Source organism: Camarhynchus parvulus, chromosome 3 (genome assembly GCF_901933205.1).
Source record: "Camarhynchus parvulus chromosome 3, STF_HiC, whole genome shotgun sequence".
Lineage (NCBI taxonomy): Eukaryota > Metazoa > Chordata > Aves > Passeriformes > Thraupidae > Camarhynchus > Camarhynchus parvulus.
Window position 1 is genome coordinate 91,401,673 of NC_044573.1, and position 19,731 is coordinate 91,421,403.

The window sequence follows — 19,731 nt, forward strand, 5'->3', positions numbered from 1 at the left end:
TTAAAATCTTTGCAAGTCCTTTCTGTTACCATATGTCTCCTTACTTTTGAGCCAGCTGGCATCTACAAAAAATATTCCCATTTAATGCTGGTATCCACAAACTCGAATGGATTTACTCATTCAGTTCAGCCACTGAAATGTATTTTCTTGGAGACATTCTAATTCTCATCAACACAAGTATGAGGATTTCCACACTTAAACAACAATTGCTCAATTCTCATACAACTAAAAACATATGAAGGACGTGTTTTCCATTGTGAAAAGTCCTAATTAGTTCAGTAAGTGCGGTGATTCTGAGAACTCACATCTGGACTGGAGAACTCCAACATGGTCTTGCAAAGGGCTTTACAAAGACTAAGCCGTGCAAAGCTGAGGAGCAAGACAGGAACCTTAGAGCAAATGGTTCTCTAAGTCTCAAGATTATACATAAGTCTAGGCTCCTGATGGACTAACACTCTACTTGGTTTTATACGGCTGATTCTACAGAAATGGTAATAAAATCTGTTCTTGACCCTAATTTACCCTCAGTTGTCTCAATTTAATCTAATTGAGGAGCATATAGAACAGCTGAGATTGAGAGGGAACGTATACAGGCATAGTACTGCACACAACACAGAATTTGTCCCAGCAGATTAGACAACTGGTCAAAATTTAGGCTGAGCAGTGATTCAAGCAGTGACAAAAAGGGCTAAAAATAAACTAAAAAGAAAACCCAAAATTACAGAAGATGATGCAGCCTTAGCAGCTGTGTTCATGGCATGAAGCATCTCTTTCAGATATCTGGCTATCATCATGCCTTTGTTAGGACAACAGAAGCAAAAGACCTCCTGCTATATATAAGAATTAAAAGTGGAGTAAATAGTTTTGTGCAATAGTTTACAATAAGGCTTTTAAATCCCACTATAATGAAGTAGCATCTTCCAAGTCATGGGTTATCCAGACCACAAAAGTCTAGCAAATCTTCCACTGCTTATGGACAACAATGAACAGAAAACAGTAAAGCTATACATTAATTCTGGAGGGCAGGGAAGAAAGCAGAATGTACAGAGCAAGGAATATATGGGCTCTCAAAAAATACCAGTTTTAGGGAATGGAAAGTTTAAGAAATGTAAAGTATTGTTTAAATTTTTAAAACTCTGACTAGTGGGACTCAAGCTGCCCTCAAGGACAGTTCTCATCAGTAATACTTTAAACATGGTAAATAATGTATCTTCTGTCCTCACTTTCAAGTGAAATACACAGAGCTAATACAGAAGATACAATTACATTTTAGACCATATAATCCATTAGTAATCTGTTAATGCAACACATTTTTAAGATTTGAGATCGAAGTGTAGTAATAACTTATTAAAAAACTTCACAGGCCATGAGAAATGCATTAAATATTATACACAGATAGGAAAAGCAAAACACAATCTATATAAAGCAAAATACATTAACAAGTATAAGGTACCTGCAGTTGGATCTTTGGCTAAAGCATTGTCCAAGGCACTTGTTATGGATTGGAAGAGATTCATCTTCTGAGTTTGCCCTGTGTGAAAGTGATCATTCCACAGTTTAAGTTGGTTCAAAACACGAAGTACATTAGCAAACACTGGTGCAAACATGTCCAAAAACTTAACCATCAAAAACAAGATCCCTGGTAGGAATACCCAAGATTCATTGGTTGAAAAAACTTAAATTACAGGATAGATGGGATTGAGCATGGTATACTTGGCCTTCCCAAGGACTATAATTCCACTTCTAATTCTTTTTTCAAAAAACTATGCTCTTGCCTGGAGCAGATGCAGCTTTGCAAAGCTCAAGCACTGGGAAGAATGCCTTCCTTTTCAAAGGAAGAAACCAAGGTATTATTGTTTTGAGGACTGGGATAACCCCCTTACTAAAATTCACTGAAGATTTCTTTATTATTCTTTAATCACATTTCTTTAAGCTCCAGCCTTTCCCATCTACAGACATCTATTATTATCAGAAATTTTCTAGACCACTGGCCTGCTCTCTGCACTGCAGTTAGTAAGTGTCTGAAGCTTCAAATCCATACTTCAAAGAAAGAAACTTGGTGCTGAAGTAAAGCAAGCTGTTCAATTCAAAGCAAAGCTACCAGAATGCCCTTCTTCATTCCAGCACTTTTGGGAAAAACAAGGAGACCTGAAAGCAAAGATGGACCAAAACAGTAGCCCAGTCCTCACTACTGTGACCAATTCAGCCTCTCCAAGCAAATAAAATAACTCTTAAAAGAAACCAAGTAAGTAAGAAATTGCTTGTCTGACATTTGATAGATCTTTAACTGGTGAAACCTCTGAAGTCATGACTAGAAGCCACAGTCCAGCAGAATGCTACCTACCAACACACACAATGTGTAAAATTAAATAAATAAATAAGATTATTAGATTAAGATCCTACACAAACTAACAGATGTTAGAATTCAGAAAGGTGAACTACATTCTTTTCCCAGTAGTTATAGTACCTCTCAACAAACATTCAGCTTCCCTTTCTTCTAAATCTTTAATTAATGTTAGTATTTTTTGTTAAGGACTCGTGTCACACCACGACACCTGAGTAGCTGAATAGTTGCATTCCTACACATTCCTGTGCTTGGTAACTTCACTTGTTATACTTTACATGGCCCTTTAAGGAGAGGAAAATGTGGAAAAGAAAATGTTATGGGAACTGTTCAAGTTATACAAAAGCCCTAACAAAATTTACAAATTCAAGGGGAGAAAAGCTCAGGAAGAGCAGATGCTTCTCTTTCCCTAGTTGTCCACATTAGTACTTAGGTTATCTTTCCTACAAGATACCATCCTTCCAGTATTTGATATAAATAAATGGCTATTACTTAAGCTGCTGTCAGAAACTCCTCACCATGACAGTTCTAACCTGCTTCTCTTGCTTATAACACAGGCCTTTGTATAAGGCCCACAGAGGAAAGGGGGAACGAACTGTGCCTTTTAGATTTGAGCTGTGAAGTTGGAAAAGCAATACCTCAACAATATCAGCATCAGTATTGCCATAATTTTATTTCACTTCCACTGCTTTTCACAGAATTTCAAAGTGTATTTTGACTCACAGGGAATTAGACTTCTACTAATTAATGGCAATAACTGGCATGCCACTCCAGTGCTTCTTTGCATGATCTCGAGCAGGGACCTGTCATACACAAGCTTCACCACATGGCACCTTGGTCACCTGTACATCTTTGTCACTAATGGAAACTGGTTCTCTTGGTCATGATCAAGATGCAACACCAAGGTATCCAATCAAGTAACAAGTTTTCTAGAGGACGGCGAGGTTCACAGAAACAACTGTTCTGCAGCTGGTAGACTTCTTCCAGGAAAACTCAGCACTAGCCATTTCCAGGGATGTATCTCAGAAATAAAAGTCAAACGCCATGCGCTGCTCGTTCCCAAGTTATCTGTGTTTACTCTCAACCATGTGACCACGAGGATGACCTCGAAGCTTTCAGCAGACAGCAGTCCTTATTCACCATAGGTTTATTATCACACTCATGACCTAAGCATGCAATACAAAAACCAGGATAGATGTCAAGTCACTAAGTTACTGCTAGAAGCTTTTGGTCTAGGACAGGGGCCGAGGATGGCCTTGCAGCTCTGAGCACACGATGGGCCCATCTAGTGCAGCTCTGGCTCTGACAGCCCGAACCATTTCGCCACCCCACTGTCGAGGGGGCCTGCCGGCCTCGCCAGCGGCCTACAGGGCCCTTCCCACCCACAACCCAGGATTTCTGGGACAAGCCGCGGCTGGAAGTGTCGAGCGGGGGTCACGGGGCCGTGCGGATGCCCCCCCCGGGGCCGACTGGCAGCGCCCCCCAGGGCCCCGAGCGGGCTCTGCCTCCCTCCCTCCCATCCCGGACGGGTTGTTGGCGTCCTCCGCCAAGAAGGCGGGGGTGACAGGATGGACCCGGCGGCAGAGCGAGGTCGAGGCCGGCCTGCGGGGTGGACCCCGGCCAGCCGCGCTCTCACCGTACTCGCTGGGCGCCGGGTCCGGCTGGAAAGAGAAGTGCGCGGCGGTCCGGCGGGGCGCGCCCGGCAGCGGGGCCAGGCGGCCCCAGAGCCCGGCGGGGAGCGCCGCGCGCAGCGCCCGCCCCGCCGCCGCCATCGCCGCGATGCCGGGCCCTCCGCCGGCAGCGCGTTCTAAAGAGGCGGGGTCCCGGACCGGCCTTCCATTGGCCAGCGCCGCCGGGGCACGGACCAATCAGCGGCGGCTCCGCGGTGGGTGGAGGAGTGGGAGGGAGGGTGGTTTGCTGCGTGCGCGCGGCGGGCGCGGCCTTGGGGGGCCGGGGGTGCGAGCACGGGCACGAGCACGGGCACGAGCACGGGCATGGGCATGCGCGCGGCACGCGGCAGCCGTGAGCGCGCCCTGAGGGCGGGAGCGCGCTGCTCCGTGCGCCCTCACACAGGGACAGCCGCAAGGCACGGCCACAGCCATGGGCACAGGCACAGCCATGGCCGCAGTCATAGGCACGGCCACGGGACGCCTCGCCTCGGTGCTGTCACAGTCGCAGCTGAAACCAAAGGCTTCACCTCTCCCCTTGAATTCTTCTCTTTTCTTCCACTCTAGGGGTTGTCGTGTCACCATTCCAGAATCGACGAATCATAGACTGAGTTCGGTTGGGAGGGACCTTAGAGATGGTCTAGTTCCAACAGACTTGCCAGCGCCAAGGACGCCTTTCACTTGGCAAGGCTGCTCAGATCCCTTCCAACCTGGCCTTGAACACTTCCAGGGATGGGGCACCCACAGCTTCTCACTGATCCAGTGCTTCACCATTCTTGCAGTAGGGAATTATTTACCTAATATTCTAAACCTATACTCTTCCAGTTTGAATCCATTCCCCCTTGTCCTGTCACTACATGTCTTGTAAAACTCTCTATCTTTTTTCTTGGCTCCCTCCACAAATATCTGAAATCCTCATATTCTACCCCAGCAGTTGCCTCAGAAGGGTAAAAAGAATTGATGGACCTGCAGATATTACCTGTTCCACTCTATCTCTCAGAATCCCTCTCAACTGCCTATCCAACCTGGTTATCAGTCTGTCTTATTTTAAATTCATTTTTTCCAAGGTATTTTCTTTCAAACACTCTTGCTCAGACCTTCATTACATTATTTTATTGAAATTATGATCTTTCATATGCCCATATTTTCTTTGTTGGGTTTTATAAAAACATTCTTTCTAATGTTCTCCTCATCAGAGTGTGACAACCTCACATTCCTTCCATCATCCAGGTGAATCTCCTTGGTCTACTTGGTCTGCTTTTGCAGCCTCCATTTCTTCCTCTGTACACCCATCCTTGCTGCCTTTCAGTTGTCTCTAAATCAATCTTTTTTGATTTTCCGTTTGTCAGTGCTTCACATCTTGTCCCTGTGCATGCCTCTTCATCAAGCCCTTTCATGCAGCCTCCAATGCATGTGACAAGCTTTGAGTTGTTCTTCCCTGTGTGTTTTGATATTATCTGTAAGACCAACTATACTGGCTAGCATTTTTTCTTTGCTCCAAGAACTCTAACTCGATACTGTGCCTCAAAGAAAAAGGTTAGAAATTAGAATTATATATAAATGGCATCACCTCTTTCAAATGAGAGGGCTCATATGTAACCCTGTGTGAACAGGGCCTGGTTTAAATACTGGAATGTTAGATTTCATGTCTAACATAAAATATAACTGTCATGTTTAGATTTTTTTTTTCTATCTGAGTTCCAAGCCATTACTGAATATCCCTGTAATGACCACAGTTCCATTTCATTGAAGACTATTGTTTCATTATGTATTTTGTGAAAAACTATTTTTTCATGTTGATTTAGAATTTCTTAATCATTAAGATTTGTGCAAAATAAAAGGCTTAATCCTCCTGCTAACTGGGGAGACCATCCACTTGCTCTTTAACATGCCCTTTATCCTTAGAGACTGCTGAAAAAGCACTCATATTTTGAGTGATTGATCATGGGATCAAACAAGCTTGAACATATCCCAGTATATTCCAGGGAAACAACACACTATTTAAGTTTCTAAAGGGGGTGAGAATTTTAAAAAACAATAGAAAAGCCATCTTTGCAATGAACAAGGAGTATAAATGTCAAATATTGAGGTTGCTTCCAACTTCAACTGAAGGCAACATTTGATGTTTGAAAAAGTTTAGGACCTGGAAAACAACATCATAACCATCAAGTGACATATAATCATGTAATATGTATTGCTAATAGTGGAAGATATTAAAAATATCCAAGTTTACTATTCAAATGTTTGTGTTTCAGAGAGCAATGTATCTAAGTTGGAAGAATTTAGCTATATTTCATATCATTGAGGCAAAATCTGCAAAACTTAAAAATGGAGAGCAATAGTATAGAAAGGAATTACTTTACATGTGAGTCTGTCATCTACTTCAAATGTGTCAGTTACTGTGAATTGCTAAACTCATACTATAAACTGTCAGACATATCCTGCTTATGTACAGTTAGTAGATACCATGCTGTGACTCTTGTCTCCTATACCTGGTGATATGTGGAACTTGAAAAGGAAAAGAATGGTCATGTGGCCCAGTATTTTACAGAGGAAGTTACAGCATTTATGATGGAAGGGTGGAAAGAAGAAATATCTTCAGTCAGACGTTCATCTGCTAGTCAGACCTAGGTAAGAGAAAAAAGTATCTGAAGACATACTAAGACCTAAATTGTTGTTGCCTTTTAAGTACAAAAGATGGTTTGTCCACATGGCCTTGGATATTTGCACTGGTAATAAAAAAAAAAGGGGGGTGGGGGGGCAATCAAAGAGGTTTATCCAAATGTACATTGGCTGAACAATATTTTAGTGGAGTTTTGTCCCAGCATTTATGTCTTTCCAGCTCTGACAGGGTAATAATTATATCCATGTTGTTCCTGGTGTATGTTGTGATAGTCTAGCAACTTCAATTACATTTTGAAGACATTTTTCTCTTTTGGAAGTTGTTTAGTCATTTAGGGCCACTTCTGTTAAATCTGTACAGCAGACATTAAGAGCTGAAATCAACTGCATTCCCCAACTGTGTGTATTAGTCATTTTGCACATCCTTAGTATTCTTGACAACCATTAAAAAACTCTGGAAGGGATTAGTATTATTTGTGATTTAAGCAATTAATGAGGATATGATGATGACTGCAGACCCTACTGACCCAGACCAGATTATGCCCATATTGATGCCAGCATCAATCAGATGTAATTCCTTTGAAGTCCGTGTTGTTGCCTCTGATTGACATGTATCTAACTGTGAGCAAACTGCAATATTGGATTTGGACGTAAACATATGGCTCCAAGTCTACTACTCTATTTCAAAATCTCTCAAAAATTTTACATAGCTTGCAACTGAACCTTAAACTTGCCACATTTCCTAGTAGGTGTTACTTTAAATTACATTTTTGTAGATGATGAAGCATCCAGGCGATTTCTGTTGCATTCCTTCAAGCATAGTTGCATTCTTGTCACATCTGTCTGACGTGTTATAGTGTTGCTGTTAGTTTGCCTCCCTGCTCTGTGCTTCATGGAAGGAATTTTGTTGCATGTTTCCACCCCAACAGCTGATTAGCTGTTTCACCCCCTCTTATAGGAGCTGCTCGTAAGCGCTCTTGTCACGCTACTCCTAGGTCTTGGTGTTACAGCTGTTTTCATGCTTTGTTTGCTGTCCTCTGTCTTCCTTCTACCCTAATTATTGTCTGTTTTTTCCTTCTTTTTCTGTGCTGATACTTTGGAGCTGTTTTCTCCCATCCCTCCTCCCTCAGACAAATGGGGGTTTTTGTTGATTAGGGACAGTCATTTCTTTCTTGGATATGTGAAAAAGAGAAGCTGTACCATTTGGCCTGACTGGTTTTATTGTCAGTCTTGTACAGATTAAATGTGGGAACAGAAAGGGTTGTCTTACCCCTAAGAATGAGTAAAACAAACTGAACAAGACCAGAGCAATAATGGTTTTGATCAACAGGATTTAGAATAAAATGGTTTCATCTTAGGTGGCATAAATGCCAGAAATCCTTTTGTAGTTTAGCAGAGAAATTATTATTTTACACTTTGATAAAAAGCAGGTCAGAGCAATCTATCTGGAACCAGACAAGTTGTAGTCTGGCAGAGAGCAGGGGGGGAAAAAGGAAAAGAAACTTTAATGGCATAGTTTTGCACTCATTTTCATCTAAGGTCAGAAATCATCCAGTTACTTCTGCCATATGACCCACCTCTGTGGTAAGACAGTGCTTCCCACTCAGTCTGGAATAGTAACTGTGGGTTTCATCACCAATTGCTTTTTAGATTTTTAAATACTGCACTCTTAAGTTGAAGACAGTCCTATTTTAAATTACATGAGTAATTCATAACATAGGTGAATCAAGGCTAGAAACTGCGGTGTCTATCCATAGAGACATTATTGAGCTTTCTTTATACATTTCAGTATTTCATAATTACAGGATGAGAATCCCACTCTGTTTAATTCAATCAGTTTTAATTGCCTTGAAACCGCAGAGCATATTTAACTCTATTTCCTACTAACTTAATCTAGAAATACCTGTACAGAGAAATGATTTCTTATACTTGACAGTTTACAATTCTAATGCCAAAAAAGGTCATAATTAAATCCAATTTGTGCAAGGAATGTGGACCACATTTTTATCTTGGGGATAGTTAAATGTAGGAACAATTTGCCTGAGAACATGTTGGATTCTCATCACTTCCACTCTTCAAATCATAACTAGATTTCTTTGTAGAAGATGTACTGTAGCTCAAACAAAATTACTATCTTGATAGCAAAACTACTCGATGAAGTCATACTGAAATAATCTTATTAATACCTTGCAGTTCTAAAATACCTGTTGTTCAGTAATAAAGTGAGAATTGCTATTTGACTGGTGCAGAAAGTATGGCAAAAATCTCAATCAGATTCAGAAACGTGGAGTGATGGATTTTTCAGGTATATTGAATGTATTTATGTGTATGTATGTATGTATATATATATACACATATAGCTGACATTATAAGCAGTGTTCAAAAAACAAATATACAGAGATGGCTTTAAGTAATGGTCATGTGATTTAAAGAAGTCACATTTGGATCCCATGAGTTTCCAAAAGGTTTCCACAGTGTTCTGTCTGCTGCTGGCTGGTGCTGCTTTAGAGATCACCATGTACCAAGCAACACATTCAAGAGGTTTAAATGAGTGTTTGAGCTATGTTCAAATACCATGCCACAGGCCGGCCTTCAGCTGCTGATCAGAGTGGGAGCTGTGATCAGTTACAAAAGGAATAAATCTCTCCCCAGAATGCTAATAGTAATTTCTGAAATTAAACATACCAAATGTGTACTCTACCAGCCAGTGAACAAGTCCTACTCCAGCCATGTAATTGTAAAATATGCCAAACTTCTATGTGTGGATACATCAATTTCTGTGCATCACCTGGGCATTTTTTGAACTAGGCAGAAAAGCAGTATTTCATATGTCAGTACAGTATCCAGACCCATGTTTCATTGCTGTCAAGCATGAGAGGATTGAAGAGAACTATATTCAGAGTGTGAATAATCAGAGCTACCCAAAATTAGACCATACTTTAGGGATACCTGTGCTACTAATTTTATAAAAGCCAAATCACATACTCAGCTATCAGTTTGCCTAAATTTATTCCAAACTGCAAGGGATTTTTTCCTTCTACATATCTCTTCCTTTTAGTTTGACCATCTGTGCAGTTACAGAATGTTCTAGGTGTTTTTTCTAGACTAGGTTTCAGGTATTGGTTCACATTCAGATTCTAATGCTGCTTTCAGTGTGGCACTACTTTCTGCACCACTGCAGTCACCCACTTGCAGCTGTCTTATATAAAGTAGCTGGTTGTGATATTTATTATTGCTCCTCTTTTCCTTTGCCCAATCAATTTTTTTCATCCCAGCAAAAAATATCTAGATGCATTTTTTAATTTTAATATAGAGTGTATCTTTCTATATTCTCTTTTGACTAAAGATTTTCATCATCACAGAGTACCTGAAAATTCTGTGGGTCACCACCAAGCGAAGGAATGCTTAATACTCATGCAATTTGTATGGGTCTGGGAAATCTAGGACGGGTTCAGCATTTTTATGTCCCATTCAAAAAGGACAACTAGGTTGTGGCAATGTTGTACATTAAATCTTTCTTTTATAGAAAAGATTTGACTTGTATAGAAAAGATTGTTTCAAATACATATATGACAAGCTTCTGCCTAAGTTTAATTTATATGAACAGGATATCTTTAAACAGGTTTTCAGTGACACCCTTAGACAGCACAGGCATTTCATGTAGAAATGCAGCTTCACTAAAACACAGGATTTAGACTAATTTAGGCAGTCTGGATCTCACTGAAAGTCAAATAATAATAATTTACATTTTTATCCCTAACTTTCATCCTTCTCTATATTTAAATAAATATATCAACATCTATTAGAAATAGCATGAATTGAGAATTGTCTTATGGGTTTGTAATTTTTAATGTATACCATTAGGTGGCAGGAAACAGTAAAGATTTACTTGATGAAATACATATGTTGAAATACAGATCTATGAGATTGTTCTCTCCACCCTTTTTGAATCAGATTTCCTACTGTGAACTGTCAAGAGCTTTGTTTAGCTAATTATTAAATGACTTACCAACAGGGCTCCCTGCTTTCATCAAAACTGCTTCAGATTTCATTTTTGTGCAATCCTTTTGTGAAATAAGGGGAAAAAAAAACAAACAGAAAAAAACCAAAAAGGCAAACTCATTCCGCTGGGAGTTCCTTAAAAATTAAACATCAGCACTGTTGTGTATCTACTTCTAATCTCTGCTTCTGGTCAGGCTAAATTTTCTACTGGAAGAAACCCCTAGGCCAGTCTAATTCAGTAAGCATTGGTGGAAGGCAAGAAAGTTTATTATTTTTTGAGAGCCTTGGTTGTAAGGGCTATGCTTGTGTCTGGGTCTGGCTATAAATAGGGACCTTTTACATGGCATCGGCACAAAAGGATTGAACTGACAAGGCTTAGACACCCAGGCTGACAGACAGATGGCTGCAAGTAAAAAGACAGGAAATTTATACTGCTAGCGACTTCTATGTCTCTAGATCTAGCTGGCTGCTGATTTTAGAGTTGCAATGGATGTCACTGGTGAGAGGGTAGGTGGCAGGAATCACAGGGCAAGACTTGTCTGCTTGATAACTCACTCAGTGATTGATGTATGGGAAGTTAATTGCACCACTAGTGACTCTGTAGGAGATAAGGAAATCTATGCTCAGCATTTCCCAGAGATGTGGAATTAAATCCCTTGCAAGAGTATCCCCTAAAAGATTTATTCTTGTCCCCTCAAACTCATCAACTGCTGTTGGTAGGAACTGTGCCACAGATACTGTCACACATGCTTGACTGGAAAGACCCAAAGCATATTTTTCCATATGTTTATGTAATAATTTAGTGCCAAATATATACCAATTCCAGAAGATACTATACAGCTGCAGTTTGCCATTCCCATTTGATAAGCTAACACCTGAAAGGAAGAGAAGCACAAGAGAGATATTTTGTTGATTTGTTATTGATTAGTCTGATGTGAAATTCAGCTCAATGCAGTTTTAACGTGGCAATGACAGTCAAGAGATGGAAATCCATTATTCACAGAAAAATGTGTGTAGCAGCTCAGAGAACTCTTAACAGTGTGTCTATTTTGTGTCAGGCAATTGCCTCTGGAAGCAAGGAGTCCTTTTTTTCCTCCTGTTCAGCCCCAGCATTGCCTGAGAACACTGATAGTAACTATACAAGCTATAACTTCACTATTTGTGAAGTCCACATGTCTTCTTGGGTTAGAATTCTATATTTTTCATCTCAGTCTCTGAGTAGTTGTATTGTATCCACACAGTTCAGACATAGGCAATCTTGTGGGAAACTCTCTATCTCAAACAGGAATGTTCAATAGTTAAAAATGCCAAACCCAATAATAATAATGGTACCACAAGATGACTTAAGCAATCGGATTGCAGAAAATCAGATTAATTCCAAATATAAATACTCAATGCCTGTGCACATCACGGTCCCATGGCCACCACAGCTGTCAACAAAAAAGGTGGGTCATCTTCAACATCAATTTCTTTCCCTCACAAATAATAGTTACAGATTTCAGAAAGCTGCCAAGCAGGATTGAATCTAATTCAACATGCTATCAGCATGTTGAATCATGCTATCGATGCTGACAGCAGTATTGGTACTCCCAATGGATCAGTCTAGCTAGTCAATCTATCGATCACCCTACCCTGTTTCTACCTTCTAACTGTGTAGATCACAAACTTCCCAGGAAAGATGCAGCATAGCCCTGGAGAGCACGGGAGAGGAGCTGCAGTGTGTTAGGAGATTGACCTTGGACCCTGTGTGAAATCAAACAAGCAATATTTTTTCTGGTGCACTGTGAGTTGTTCAAGAATCAAAAATTTTTGTCTTTGAGAGACTAATGTCCCTCTAGTCACTAAGTCACTAAGCAAGTGTGTTTCTCAGAGGGAATTTTGTTCAGTGGGGCTGCTCAAGCTCTCCAAAGGACAGGCTGCTGGGAACAGGTGGGTGCCAGGCAGTGCAATATGCAATGCAAGCTGTGTGCACATTGCAATTTGCCCCTGGAGTCTGCAGCACACTGTGAGCTCTGGGGTGGATTGGGCATGAACTGATCTGTGTATGCACATCTTGATGCTGCTGCTGGGCTTTCACTAGCATGGAGCCTAACAGGACATAGGTTAATCCTGGGCTTCGATCTGGGGCAGTGGTGGTTTGCTTATCTTTGTGGGAAAGGGAGGAACAATCATAACCATCCAGCTGATCACTTATTGTGCTTTGTGTTTTTAAAACCACAGATAATTAGTACGAAGTATTTGCATCTCCACAAAGGAGAGGTCCTTCCAGTCTGCATAATTCAAATGTGGGTTAACATATGCCTGAAGCTAGGAAACATTATTTATATATATTTATAAGTTATCAGCCTGTTTTCCTTATGTTGTTCTTTACAGTTTTATCAGAAATGTCAAGAGTTGCTTACTCAGCTGAGCCAAAATGCTGAATATTTCTTTTTGTACCTTTGGTGCTTTCATTGTTGTACAATCAGATCTGAAAGTCTGCTCAAGAAGAGGATAAATATATTCTGAGATATTGTCACATTTTGAGAATGTAAGGACCTAAACAAGCTGTCTCCCTGGACTCTACTTAGAATTTACAGTTGTTTGCAAGAGTGGGCACAACCACCTTTTTGATTTCTTCTTATCTGTGTCCAAGAGGACAAAGTTTAGCCCCCTTTGCAGGACTTTGCATCTTCCCTCTACTTTCTGATGTGGATATAATAAAAAACAGAACTTGAAAAATCATCTGCCTCAATCCCCTTACCCTCGCTTCAACAAAAATCCCAAACTATTGGTGTTCTGTATCATCTCCTTTTTATAGAAAGCACCAAACAGTTTGGTTTTGTTTTTCTTAAACTGCACATATAATAAACTGTAGATTTGTACTTTCCTGTGCTTTCTTTTGAAGAGACCTCAGTAAACTAAAACATATTTCCCAATGCAAGACCATTGGTCATAACTAACTCAGATTAACGAATGAAAACAGTTTCCTTTGAAAGAGGGATCTCAGGCAGCACAGTGGAAGCAAGTTAGCTAGAGAAGTCTAAATGTTCTGGAGGTCAGCAGAACAGTGTATTTCCTAGGCATATGATGGCTGTGTGAACACTTAAGCTATCTAACAACATTCTCTGTATTCCTGATAGGCTTCCCACATCACCCAGAAATGAGATTAGTGGAAAGAAAGAAGTATGCTTTCCTAGGACACTTTCCTTAGCATGCTGAAAAGGTGATAGCAAGAAGTAGGATGGGATAGAAAACAGGAGTGGTTTTGCTCAGGTCTGAAGATACTGGAATGATTTACATTGCAGTAGAAGAATGCCTAGGGTTGTTTTGCTTCAAATGTGCCAGGAGGTAGTACAAGACCTACTGGTGGTTTCATATGTATTGTCAAAGCTACTGCCTACGACTGCACACATTCAGCTTCTTGTGAAAGACTGTTACAGGCAAGACCAAAGGAAAAATAACTCTTGCAAGGAATTTTCTACCTACCCAAAACAAACAGCAAGGGTGGCTTGTGTAGCAATTTGTAGGAGGAGATCTGAGAATTTTCATCCTTTCTGTAAGGCTGGGATCTAGGAAACTTACCTGAAGGGTAAGAGAGGAAGAAGGATGCAGTTGCAAAAGTAAAACAAAAAAGACTAACTGATAGAGAAGAAAAAATTGAGAAATGAAATTGCAATAATGGAAAGGGATATGAAAAGTCAGGCAGATGATGGAATGGCAAAAGAGAAAATTAGGGAAGACAGTTGCAACAGAGGAGAGGGAGATATAGTTGAGATAGCTAAGAGGTGGAGTCTCAGACGGAGCAATGAAGCCTTATGTGATACTGACATAGAACAGGAAACAAAATTACCTCCACCTGAAGGAGAGCAGATGGAAGCAAATCCGAGATTCACCTCTGTATCAAAGAGTTTCATCAGGGAGGTCAAGTTAGTATAATGTTAGCTGGCCAGTCAAAAACAAGAGAGCGAGATGTGGACCAGAAGCTGCAAACTATCAGAGTAGGGATGACAGATGGACCTGCCAGAGGCAGGTGGATAGGGGACACCACTGTTGTCTACAAACATTTTGGATATCCAACACCTTGAGTGAGAAAAGCAATTTGAATTGATACTAGTAGTAGAAAGAAGATGCATATTATAAAATGTTAGTAATCTAGAACTGGAATTAGAAAGTTCTAGAATTAGAACATTCCTAACCATCAGATCAGGAGGCTCTGTCTCATTATGTACTGTCCTATTAGGAACAGGGTATGCAAACACATCCTAGATTATCTTCAGGTGGAGCTTGATAAATTTGGGGATGCAATCATACACACAGTTGATATCGATATCCATGATGAGTGAGACCAGATTGGATGTTGTAGGTGGACCTTCCTAGTCCCTGCCTTAATCTTATTTTCCTAATAATGATGCTGTTGACTCATATGTATTGACCAGGACAGGTGCAGACAGACACACATTTGCCTCACTCACTTTCCAAGCCAACTGGATGCCACCCACTTCTGGAATCTGTGTAGCTGGAGTGGCCCAGGGCTGTACCCAAGTTGTTAAATCTGTGCAAATACATGACTTTCAGATCTGAACCGGCTTGCTTTCGCCTAACTTGGAGTGTGGGCGAGGGAGTCCACACCTATCCATACACCCTCAGAAGGCTGTGCAGATCTCACATGTTCAGTGCCTCAGAGGAGTGTGAAAACTTTGTAGATTAGGGATGCAGGGACTGTACAGGGTGATGTAGCAGGACTGAGGGGACTCAAGATCCCAGAAGTGCCAGTCCAGGGTGCCACAGCAGCATGGTCAGGAGCCACGTGTAACATCCCTATGGTTGCTTTTATATGACAATGTGGTGTTTTGTGGCAGACTAGTCTGATACACCACCAGTGTGTACCATGTCACCAAGAATGGCAACTTGCTCTTACGTCTTTGGTGGCTCTCCCAGTTGTGTTGAGTTCCTAGACAATGCTGCACAGTGGAGATGGTGCTCTGTTCCTCCTGGTTAGAGTATCCCTTCCTTGTCTGTCATCATACTTTGTGTCTTGCTTCCAGGAGCTGCATTGCTCCTCAACAGACATGCAACCCCCTGCTCATGCTGCAGTGGCTACAGCCATCTACTGGATCAAGTTATGTTCCAAGGCACCAACTGCTGTTTGAATATGTGGAAGCAAACACTTGTCTGTTACAGGTGTATGGCAGATTACTTTCCATTGCTAATAAGATCCTGGTAAGGAAAGAGTTTTGGACCCTTCACTGTGTGGTCACCTGCACAAACAAGACCTTTATTTTTCCCACTAGATTTCCATTTTTCCCTCCTAGTAAAAATCTATGGTTATGAGTGTGCGTGGGTTGTACTGTTTCCGCTGTGACTGGAATGGGACCATTCCCACGCTACTTGCAGTTTTGCATTCTTGGCTCATGAGATTACTTGCAGAAAGCTGTGGCTATGTCTTCCTTTGATGAAGATGCTCTTATCTTAGGTGAGATGTGGAGTGCTTCATCTTGCAACATTTCTGCTACCCCCCCAGGCAGAGAAAGAGAACACAGGAAGAATGACAACTTGTACTTTCAAAATCACAATCTCATAAGGACAACAGTTGATAACAAGCCCAAGCAAAACCAAACTACTGACTCACCCTCCTCTCTCCTAGCCTACTGGGAAAGATTGAGGATTTATGCACAAATAGTAACACTGGCTTCAACGAGACCTTTTTTTGTCATTACAGGAATTTATGCTTTTTTAGACTATGCATTTATTGTAGAAACTTGACTCCATTTTTTCCCCTGATCCAGGCTGCTTTTATCAGCAGACCTGTGATAGAAAAGGAGCATATATTTCCTTGTGTGCCTCTATTAATATGAAGTGAAGAACTTCACATTTCATATACCCGTGCCCTATCTGCAAATAAAATTATGTCTGAGATTATGACTTGCAAGTGCTTTCTAGCGAAAGTGAAATTTTACATTTTGAATTAATTGCCTTTGTTTCTACAAAAGAGGTAAGAAAGGCATTCCACAGGAAAAACAAAAAAAACCTGCCAAGCAAAAAGAACTCCATAGAAATATTAGTATAGATAGGATGTAGATTTGTAAATGTGATGTCCTATGTGTGCCTTCTTAGTCATTTATGGGCAAGTGAATAAAATCACAGAATTATGTTTGTTTCCAAGCCTGTATCAGGTTTTTGTTATTAGAAATACATGTTTAGCTGAAAGCATAAGTCCTACTGTGTAATAGTCAGGACTGCAAAACCAAGCAGGCTTCTGACATTAATTAGAAGACATTAAAGTTAATACTGCAGGTGTAAAATGGATCCAAACCACTTCAGTATATGCCATAGAGGTAGGATTAATCTCATTTTTACTGTGTGAAAGTTAGGCAGTGAATCCCAAATGGTCAGGTGGGCTCCTTAGATGTACCGATAGGCAGAAGTAAAGCACTTCATGGTGTGATACATCCAAAATTAAGACAGGTGTCTGAGAGAAGGAAGGCATATCTCCCTCAGAGCATGTCGCTCTCTGTGGTCTAGCGAGAGTGCAAGTGATTCTCTTGCAAGATGGATCCCACCATTGGAAATGTCATTGTTACTTTTGCTACTAGATCACTGCCTTACTTGCTGCTTACTAAAGCCTGATCTTCAGTATCTTCTCAATTTATCCTTTCCCTGTAGTGTGTAGGCTTCTCCATTACTTTACTGCATGCTGCTCAATTTAGCACAGAACACTGAATTTGTTAATTTTCAGTGGGATTCCCTCATGTTCTCAAGTACAGTATTTGTTAGCTCTTTACAAACACCGATTAAAATCTTCAAAGATGAGTCAAAAAATGAAGGCATTATTATTACCCCTTTTTTTTTTGCAAAGGAGGAATGAAAGCACCTAGATTAGAGTCGATGAAAGCCTCCTGCACTTCAGGTGTGCACAGACTGATTTTTCACTTCTTACAGCACTATACATCATTCTGGAAGCATGAGACACAGCCTGTTGTGACCTGGATTGCTACTTGTGATATCTTTCTGACTTCTGCAATCTGCCCTTTCCCAGGTCTTGTGTTTGCCACTGTGAAAAACTATAACCTTGTACTCCAGTTAACAATGTTAGTAGCAGCTTTTTTCTGGGACAATACCACAGTGGAATAATGCCACTTCAATTTATGTGGCTCGCCCACACTCTGTAATGTGTCATTCAACCAATTTCACTGTAAGAGCATTGTTTCTGGCACTGCAGATCCATTTTAGTTCAGGTTCTGCAATGATGGTGCTGCAACAAAAGCAGCTGAGCCTTAGCCAACAGCTGCCTCCTCCATTGCCCAGTCATAACAAATTCCCACAGCACACACAGGCTATTGTTTGCCCCAAGTAATGCAGGGAGTCCTGAGGGAAAACCACAGGAGTTTGCAATTAGGTCATGAAAAGAGTTTATGATCATATTCAGAAGGAGGTTGGAGTAAGGCTTCACAAGCAATTTGAATTTACTTTTTCATTCTTGATTTTGCAAATGTAGATTTCTTCTAACAATTTAAAAATATTACCATACACTATTTTGAGCAAGTCAGCAAGGGGAGAGGAGAGGTGTCCCTGAGTGAAAGCTCTGCCTGGGTCATCAGCAGCAGTAGGTGCTGTATCTGGCACGCTTCCAGCAGCTAAGCTCACATTCTAGGTGATGGCAATACTGTCGTCTCCTGGGCGCTAGAGGGGGATGGATACACACGTCACATTGGTGGATTTCACAGCTGGAGAAACAGTGCTTCTGTTTTCAATCCCAGAAGCTAAATAAAGTAGTGACAAACCTTTCTTCATTGCTTCTCTCTCCCTGTCTCTCCCTCTTTCTCTCTCTTTTTCTTTTTTTTTCCTGGAGTAGGGATTTTCTCTTGTCATTCTCTTGCATTCTGTTTGTTTCAGTCTCTGCTTCTTCATTCCAATGCATTATTTCCATTGACTTCTAAAGGCTGTCTGGTGCTGTGCCTTTCCAGTTTCCAGGTTGAGCTCCTGTTTTCGCTCCTGACCTCTGCTCACAATCCCTCACCTCTCCTGTTCCTGCCAGTTTCTTGTACCTGCGCAGCTTCCAACTTCATGTGATGCTTAAACACAGTAAATACAGGTTCTTACTCTGTCCTCAGCAAGACAGTGGTATCAGCCCCTTTGAACAGGATACCAAGATAAAATCTGTTGATCATCTGAAGAATCTTGTATTCAAGCACAGTGAGATGAGATCCATGAGTATCAGATCTTGTGGGAGTTCCATTTGAAGCCAGGTATTTGCCTTCATGGTAGAAGGTGAAGTCATCTTGAAAATCCAGGATGCTGACCACAATCTTCCCTGTTGAGCACTAGGCACTCTTTTCAGACAGATTTACATAGACTCACACCAGGCTAAAAGAATTATCAGCAAGTACAGCATTGTCTTCCAGATGAGCCAAGCCATGGGACTGGTTGGCATCGAGCCCTCCAATTCAAGGAGAGCTGATTTGAAGCCGTTCTATATGTAGATAAAGTCAAAGACCTTGAACAGATTTTTTATAATAAAACTGTGAGCAGAGAATGTCTGGTGTGCTCTCATTAGCCCGAAATTCAGGCTATAGGATCATGAACCATGTCCTAGGTTCAGGTTGTTGGTGAGTCATTGAGCAGGTCTTTGACTTATGAAGGTAAGCTGGACTCTACATAGAAAAATGAGCTCTATTAATAAGCTGCTTCTGTCCCTCTCTTCCCCCCCTTTTTTTTTTGTTAGGCCTTTTTGCTCCTTTCTCTAAGCCCCCATGACTATTTTTTATTATGCATATTTTCTGTACATTTTACCTCTTTCCAAAATTCCTCAGTCTTCCCACTGAGCCGAGGGTATTTCTTCCCCTCTCTATGCAGCAGTGGGAGCATTGAGATGAGAGCGTAGCCCTTCTTCCCTTTTCCATTGCAGAAGCTGCTGCATGTGCAAGGCCAGCTGAGCCCTGCTCCTTCCAGCCCGGCCTGTGCGGCACTGTCTGGGTGCAAGTGGAGCACCTGTAGTAGAGGTAGAAGCTTACAGGACTTGGGAGGTGTTTGAGCTCATATGTCTGCTAACAAGTGATGTTATAGATACCAAATGTACAAATGCCAGTTTTGGATGTATTCTGCTTCCTTAAATCT

At 41.1% G+C, this 19,731-nt stretch overlaps 1 protein-coding gene across 2 annotated transcripts in view; it reads right to left on the reverse strand.

Moving 5' to 3' along the window:
- BCKDHB (branched chain keto acid dehydrogenase E1 subunit beta) overlaps positions 1–4,099 on the reverse strand; it is a 108,404-nt gene extending 104,305 nt beyond the window's left edge. For both annotated transcript variants that reach the window (XM_030944590.1, XM_030944591.1), the window contains exons 1-2: positions 3,981–4,099; positions 1,454–1,531 (exon numbers count right to left, since the gene is read on the reverse strand). In XM_030944590.1, the coding sequence (XP_030800450.1) occupies positions 1,454–1,517 (64 nt within the window). In that variant the 5' untranslated portion in view covers positions 1,518–1,531; positions 3,981–4,099. The remainder of the gene's footprint in view (positions 1–1,453; positions 1,532–3,980) is intronic.
- Between the last annotated feature and the right edge of the window lie 15,632 nt (positions 4,100–19,731).